General features: G+C 38.3%; 2 protein-coding genes across 9 annotated transcripts; one reads left to right on the top strand and one right to left on the bottom strand.

The window, feature by feature from the left end:
- The first annotated feature begins 219 nt into the window (after positions 1-219).
- dock (SH2/SH3 adaptor protein dock) lies at positions 220-6696 on the top strand. 8 transcript variants are annotated; one of them, XM_065308064.1, is made up of 7 exons: positions 220-362; positions 3622-3900; positions 4238-4458; positions 4523-4733; positions 4823-5304; positions 5366-5590; positions 5734-6696. In XM_065308064.1, the coding sequence occupies exons 2-6, from the start codon at positions 3765-3767 to the stop codon at positions 5573-5575; spliced, it is 1260 nt and encodes a 419-aa protein (XP_065164136.1). In that variant the 5' UTR covers positions 220-362; positions 3622-3764; the 3' UTR covers positions 5576-5590; positions 5734-6696. The 8 variants fall into 8 exon arrangements, with proteins under 8 accessions (XP_065164136.1, XP_065164132.1, XP_065164133.1 ...); XM_065308061.1 differs by adding an exon at positions 1067-1299 and having other exon boundaries at positions 223-362; positions 5366-6696; XM_065308062.1 differs by lacking the exon at positions 220-362 and adding exons at positions 374-863; positions 1067-1299 and having other exon boundaries at positions 5366-6696.
- Positions 6636-8190, bottom strand: LOC135796151 (mannose-P-dolichol utilization defect 1 protein homolog). The gene is made up of 2 exons (XM_065308070.1): positions 7910-8190; positions 6636-7840 (listed from the first exon to the last, which is right to left on the bottom strand). Exons 1-2 carry the CDS (start codon positions 7992-7994, stop codon positions 7167-7169), a joined length of 759 nt encoding a protein of 252 aa, XP_065164142.1. The 5' UTR covers positions 7995-8190; the 3' UTR covers positions 6636-7166.
- Positions 8191-8282: the final 92 nt, after the last annotated feature.

Raw genomic sequence — 8282 nt, 5'->3', positions numbered from 1 at the left:
ATTTATCTAAATGTAATAAATTATAATATGCACTCAGGAATTTTATTTATTGTAAAATTTCTAACGTTTTCTTGATTTTTTCATATTTAAACTTTGTTATACCCTCGACTAACTTCGCTTCGGTCATCTTCGTGTAACACCGTGCATTGTTGCAACATCATTGTGCAAGGTGCACGCAGAGTCGCGCAGAACACCCGTGGGACAAGTCCGAACCCGTGAAAAGTCTTCGCGTGAAAAGTGCGAGTGCGTGTGCATTCAGGTGCGGAAAAACAAACCGTGTGCATGGTTTTCCACCGAGTGCGTTAACGGCACCATCCCTTGGATACTCAACCCGGTGCTGGCGGATGTGGAGCGCACGTCTGGTATAACACATGCACTTGCATCTCTTCCTCTCGCTTCTTTTATCACATCAATTGCAAGCGATTACATTTAATACACACAATAACATCAACATCTATCCTTGTAAACTCGCTCATCCAAGCACATTCACTCTAGTAGAACAGTTTGTTTATTGTGTTATGATTTGTTATCATTGCGTTGAAAAAAATCAGAGCCGGATCTCAAGCGAAACAAAAAAAAAAAAAAAATGAAAGCAAGTGTCAAGATCATACATATTAATCTGACGTTTTGTTTAGAGTTTTTTATTTGGAAATATTATTTGCATTGAAGTGGTAATGTGTTGTGTTTGATCAGTTCTGGAATATTCTGCGGATGAAAATTTCGCAACGTCGCGTGTGTTCCCGGTGCTCTCCCAGTTGGTCGCCGCGTCGCGCACTCGCGCCCTCGCTCGCACTCATCCGTCATCCACTCCGCGCCCTTCCATTCTTCGCCGGCGCACCGCGACATTGCCTTCGGCGCAATCGGTACGCCTTATTTATTTCACGTACGCGTTTCTTCCACTAGCCTCCCGAGCGAACAGCCGGCGTGTGTATATTCATTATTTCATTGTTTGTAACGCCGCGTTCGGAAAAACTGCCAGAGAAAGGCGGGTGCGAGAGTGCAGCAGCGTTCACAACCCCATCATCGCGGTTCCCACCCTCGCGCTCATCGTGTTTGTGCATTTCAGATCGCGAGTAGTTCTTGATTGAAGTGGAGCGAGCGGTGGAAATACGTGAAATCGTGCGCGAAAAGCGAGGCTTGTGCTTAGTAGTATACTACACAACGCTGAAGAACTGAAGGGTGTCTCCTCACAAGCGCTTATTCTAAGCAGGAAAAAAGCTGCGGAGGGACGCACACGCACACAAGCATCCCGAGGATCGATTCATGTGTGCGTTCGAATTATGTCCAGTTTGAAAATCGGTGAGTTTTCCACTTTGGCGATCGTAATTTCTTGCCGAAAAAGACGTCGAGTGTCAAATACACAAAATAACCTAAAAGTTGAACGCCGTGCCGTATTTATAGACGAGCATAAGTCGACCCAAAATAGAATTCCGGCATTATTATTGAGATAACTCAAACAATTTTAACGATATCATTATAATTTCTACGGTATTTGATTCGCAATTTAAATACGCATCTGTCGATGTAAGATTCATTGGAGTTTTTCGAGTGGTTCTAGAGATAATTGAGTTTGAAGTTGATGAATGCCATAAATTAGTGATAAACATCGAACAATTAGTGAGATAATTTGTTTTTTAATGAACAGAATATAGAAATCTGACACGCATCCAGTGAGTAATTAGTTAACCAATCAAATTACGAATGTTTCTTTCCAATATTAATGATAGAATTCATTTTAGAGCTGATTTTGTACAAAAATGCAAAAGAAAGCTAAAGAATAGCGTTTAATTGTTAATTTTTGTCAAAATTATGAAGATGCCTCATTGGCGAGACATATTTTACTTCACGTTAACTGAAAACAATTAAACTGAATACGTTCAGAACATAATAATAAACAATAACGTATTTTGCACATATTTATCACCGTTTTTTCGGCGATTCCAAAGTAATATTTGGGTGTTTGATAGAGTCGAGTTCATAGTTGTTTTGTGTCTACTGTTTGTTCTCAATTATCATGGTAATTATTAGCTTGAAAACCGCGGCGTGAGTAATTCATGCGCGCGCGCTCTATTATTTCACGGCGCATGGGAGTTTTCGCAAGCCGAGCGTCACAAATAATAATAAATCAAAACGAACGACAATCTACAGTTAGCTTCCGAAAATGGCCGAAAATAAAGCGATAAATGCGGTTAATTAGAAGAATATAGGAAGTTTGCTGAATGATTTAAGGTTTTTACTGTAATACAATAAATTGGAATTTTGTTATTAATTAAATTCGAGGAAGTCATAAATTTGTAGAAATTTTTTGAGACTGTGGTTCAAATATTTAATTGGATTAATAACTGGAGTTAGTTTAAAACTTTAATAATTTTGAAGAAAAAGCAAGTATTTTTTATGATTTATGAAACATTTAACAAATGATTGTCAGTTTTTGAATAAACGAGCGAATCAATCAAAATAAAATAAAAAGATTTCTTAATAATGTTTTTCTAGTGAAAAACATGTTGAAGTTTCGCTGTAAACTACTACGTATAATTGTTTAGCAAAAATAACGGTGGTAATACACGTGGATATTTTAATTGGCAAATTAAAAAAATCTCTGAAGGTTTTGTTTATTTTTGATTACAGACACAAAAAAATATAAAACTTCAAATATTGGGAATCCATGATAACTCTAGAATTTCTTAACTATTTTTGGTGTGGTTTAATTCACTAGTTTTTGGATAAAATACATAAATCTGTTTTTAAGAAAAGAGGAATATCTACGAAAATATTAAATGCACAGAATTTGCAAATACATACTCGTATATGTACTGCATTATTGGGAAATTAATTCGTCATCTAATAGACCAGTGAGTTTATTAGATCTAGCATGTATAACATAAGAACTGATGAATACATTTTGATGATCTATGAATTGTTGGATTTCTCTTCACTCCGAATAGCAAAATAACTATTGAAATATCAAAAAATATAACTCAAAGAGTCTTAAATAAGAGATGAAAATTATAGCTCAATAATTGAATCCAAAATGACGCTAAAGTGCATTATTAACATTTCCCATTTATTTAAAATGAAGTAGGTCTTGAAAAAGAAAGTAAAAATTAATTACGTTTTGTTTAAAAACTACGGCGATCTAAATAGGGGACAAAAGCTAGTTTATAATATTTACGATGCTTATTTTATCAAATCAACAAAACTAGACTTAATTCAATTCACAATTAATTCAAAACATTAATTGATGATGCGTTTTTGTCGGCACAAATAGTTCGAATTATAAAACATAATACATATTACCGCATTTGTTCCGAGGAAAACTGATGATAACAGTATATTCAACGCAATAGTCTGACAAATATCATTTCCTGCATTTATTTATAACAATTCCGTCACTTGTTTTGTTATTATTCGTTGGTTTTCGATGTTGTGTTTAACTAATTTTTCCATGTCTGTTCTGTTGTCTCGTAGAATGTACTCGTATATCACTATTTGTTGTAAAACCACACTTCTTCCACATCAAACACTTTACACCAACACAAACAGATTTACAATCGTGTAATTCCTCTCTCTTTATCTCTTTGTCGTTGTTTTTCATTCAATTATTCTAATTCTGATCCGTAGTCGTAGAGAGCATGATTGTCGGCTGTTGCTTGAGATAAGTGCTGCTTTGCTGCTGCTCTCTCACCACCACCGCCACCACACAGCGCTCGCCTTCATCAACATCTCACCGCTCAAGACCACGCGCCACCGCCCCCGCCTGAATCATGCTGGAGACGAGGTCGATGCGCGGCACGCCGGAGCCGACGACGTGGCAGAGCGGCGGCAAGGGCACCGGCACCAACAGCTACGCCATCAAGCCGCCACCGCACCAGATGCCAATGGCGACGCCGGTGCGACACGGTAAATGAAACAGAGACGCCGGGCGGTGAAATTCTCACAAACCTGCACGCAACCCGATTTTCCATCTGACCCCCTACTCTAGACTATTAGCACATAGATAAGATAAAAGGCCGTGAAACAAAGCTGTGAGATATCGTCTTATCACCGAGTGCGAATTTTCAGTCTCTTACTCAGTGTCAGATAATATCTCGACTTTATTTGGTGTTTATAGTATCGATGTTGTCTAAATTTTGCACGTTATCATTTCGATAGTTGATTGATCATCATGGGGTGGTTTCTCGGTTGTTAGTATAGCAATAATTTTGGTTATGTTTGGTAACTTTGTGTGTTTTTTTAGGCAAAGCAAGTCAGGATGACGTATGCTACGTTGTCGCCAAGTACGACTACACCGGGCAAGGTGGTCAGGAGTTGGATTTGCGCAAAAACGAGCGTTATCTACTCCTAGACGATACCAAACATTGGTGGCGCGTGCAGAACACCAACAAGCAGAGCGGATACGTACCGAGTAACTATGTCAAGAAAGAGAAACCGTCACTGTTTGATAGCATAAAGAAAAAGGTTTGTTTTTTTCTTTGCTTATTAATAATCTAACCTAGAAATTAAATTGTTGTGTTATTTTTAGGTGAAAAAAGGTTCGGGGTCGAAAACCCTCCCGTCGAACAACTCACCTTCACGCACAGTCGAATCGCCCAACATGGCGCGCCGTCTACCCGCCGATCCCAGTGAACCTATTGGTTGTGCTATTGTTAAGTATAACTACCAGGCACAGCAACAGGATGAGCTGTCACTCATCAAAGGGTCGAAGATTTTAATCCTCGAGAAGAGTAACGACGGTATGCATTTAACCTCTTATAATATATTTATGTTAACCTAAATCAACTTCAACTAAAAAATTAAAATGGCGTCGTATTTTGGGTTGCAGGTTGGTGGCGAGGTCAAAGCGGACAAGTTTCTGGTTGGTTTCCGTCGAATTATACACAGGAGGACGGCAATGATGATGATACGCTGCACACGTACGCAATGGCCGAAAATGTGCTGGATATTGTTGTTGCGCTGTACGCGTTTAGTTCAACCAGCGATCAGGAGCTGTCATTTGAGAAATTTGACAGACTTGAGATTCTCGACCGGCCCGCCAGTGACCCCGAGTGGTACAAGGCGCGTAATTCCGCCGGTCAAGTTGGGTTAGTGCCACGTAATTACCTGCAGGAGCTCTCCGAGTACCTCATCAGCAGTCAGCAGGGCGGCGGGCCGCCGCCACCGCCACAATATAACAATGAAACCGATCGACCGCATCTGATCAATCGGCCGTGGTATTATGGATCGATTTCGCGCAGTCAGTGCGATAATTTACTCAATCAACATGGACATGATGGTGATTTTCTTATTCGCGATAGTGAAACAAATGTAAGTTGATAAATTTATTCTAAAAATAACAATTTATGTATTAATTTGTATTTTTTTTCAGATGGGTGATTATTCCGTGTCTCTAAAAGCGCCCGGACGCAACAAACACTTTCGGGTGCACGTCGAAGGTGCGCTCTATTGTATCGGCCAGCGAAAGTTTCACACACTGGATCAACTCGTCGATCACTACCAGCGCGCGCCGATCTACACGAACAAACAGGGCGAGAAGCTGTACCTGGTGCGACCTCTACCGAAACCCGTCAACGGATAACACGCGCACGGTTAGGTGAGTCTCTGCCCGAAGAATTCCGCATTGTGACACACGCGCCTGCGCCACTCGAAAACCGGAAAAACCAATGAATACTGCCCGCGTTTGGTTTGTTTGTACAAAGATTTCTACGATAATTATATATGATTTGAATTTCGCAGATTTTGCTGCTGAGAGTGACATTTGCGAGACGCGGATGCGCGCGCACATCCAGCCATATTAAGTTATATGCCCTAAGATGTATTGACTTGTGTTTAGGACGTAATCTTCATTTTTTTTTTGTTTATTGTGTTCCTCTCATGGACAGTTGCCGAGTTATTTTTTCGTTTTCATTTGTTTTGACGTGATAAACAAATATTACCTACAAGCATATAGTAATTGCAGATAATCGATAAGCGTATTGATTAAGACAAGACAAAAAAAAATAGCAAAATGTGTAATATATTATGGATAATATTGCTACTCTAAAAGTAATTTCAATGTCACCGAATGTCCGTGTAAATTGTACTCTATACTATATAGCAGCATGATGAAAAAATGAAAAACACTTATAAAATAACTATAATCGGCGCCATATTGTCATAAAGTAAAAGATGGAAATATTTATTTGCGCGTATTGACATTGACATTTGACAGAAACATTCTCATATCAAAGCATCATCACAAAAAACGACATGAATCACTCACAATCGTCTTTATTTACATTATGCAATATTTGATAAGTTGATAAGTTTATATTGAAAGAGAATGTTTTATACTGGTACGTACGTGTGTGTAAGCATTTTTGATAGAATTATGACACGGAAACAATGATCTGAACGCCCAAACAACACGTGAACAAATGAATATAATTTATTTACGCTATTTATTAAGGTTTGAGTTTTGTTTTGAATTGACTATGTATATTTTCTTCTTCGTTTGACATCATTTGAGCATAATGTACCTCTACATATGTATTTAGAAAATTGTTCTATTGCATAAGATGATTGCGAAACAAATCGATAGGTAAACAAAGAATGTGAATGATGGAAGAAGGCAGATGATGATGATTGATAAAACAAACTTATTATAAGTTGGACTAGTCTAATACCTCTTTAATAGAATTTGCATTTTAAAACGTAGAACGGAATTTGTTGTATTTGTGTTTTGCTCATAGAACATACTTCACCTGTGCGCGTATAATTTCCTAATTTATTATGTTACATCATTTTTTTTTTCATTGCTTTCTGATGTTTATTGCTTTGGCATACTTTAAAATTGCAAGCAATGATTGAAAATATTCCTACGTCCGCAAAATCCATAAATTTTATGGAGGTATTACAATTTAATTAGTTTTTAGTTGTAAAAAGTCTAGTTTCAGTGGTTAGGCCTTGTTGTAATGATGAAAATTGCATTTTTCTATTATTTTCAATCAGTTCTTATATATTATTACATTAAACATGTCATGAGCGAGAAATATTCGTTATAGACACGTATACTATAATAATAAATAAGTTTCTTTGGATGTACATCGTTATTATTGCAACTAGGCTTCATCACTTAATGTGTAATGCAAAAGTTTTATTTTCTAGTACGTTTTGTTTTTAGTTGAGAGTTAATCAACCTTCTTTGCCTTTCTTCCCTTCTGCGACGACCTTTTCTTCTCCATTTTGGTAGCGTCCACGTTCCAGTAGTATAAAATCTGCAGGACAATCACTGCATTCGCGCTGGTTGACACGCAATACGTCAGGATGCTCATGAAATCGCCAGTTTCCTGAATTGATGTGAAGATTCGCGCTGCGCTGCCCGCACACATCATGAACATCGTCACTGCTGATAGCTGACCAGTGTGGCCATTCTTGAAGTTGGTGAGAGCTTGTGATAGCTTTCCAACTAATAAAATAGGAATGTTGAAGCCTTGCAGTGTCCACAGGAAGTCTTTCGGTGTGTAACCGGAAATGAACACAAGGAAGACACTCGTATACAGCATGGCGTACAGGAACGCCATCATTGTGCGTCCGGAATAATGCAGAATAAGGCAGGCGATTAAAAGTGTTTGTAGAAGTAAGAAGAATGAATCGCCCCAGGAACTGAATGGGAATTCATTCACGATGCTATAACAGCCGTAGATCATGATGGCGCTCAGGTCGAATGAGACGCTGAGAAGGCTGATGCCCTCGCCGGATTTGTTCCTCCATATTTTGAGAATTTGCGGGAGTTTGACTAGAATTGATCCAAGGATCAGGGCAAAACCAAGGCCCTTACTTAGAGTTGACATGAAGCATGGACCTGTCAAGTATATTTTAGCGTCAAATTTATTCGGGTATTTAATTAATTATCAATTTGTGTTTGACTTACCATCAAATACGTTGAATTTGACAAAATATTCATCAACACACTCTGGTGTGAGCAAATAACTAGATGCTTGTTTAATGACGTCCATATTTACGGTATCGTTGATCCGAATGCAATGAAGTTTTACACAGAAGTGTAGCTGTGTCTAAGTAGGCTGTTTAAGCGCGCATTAGTATTTATTACTACTTGGCGAAGGTTTAAAGGGCGATTAAAATTACACCGCTTTTTGTCGTCGTGTTGAGGTTACGTCAGACACGTCACGGCCGTTTCCAATCAATTGCTTGTTTTTTAGTACAGGTGGTTGCCAACCATAAACAAGCTAAATTTGTAATATAAACAATAAAATAAGAAGAAAAAACCTGTTTAATAAAGTAAT

Source organism: Atheta coriaria, unplaced genomic scaffold (assembly GCF_025399875.1).
Source record: "Atheta coriaria isolate IRGN ID8LTWV9N9 unplaced genomic scaffold, Caltech_Dcor_3.1 hic_scaffold_7_pilon, whole genome shotgun sequence".
Taxonomy (NCBI): Eukaryota; Metazoa; Arthropoda; class Insecta; order Coleoptera; family Staphylinidae; genus Dalotia; species Dalotia coriaria.
This window is presented reverse-complemented; position numbering and strand designations above follow the sequence as displayed.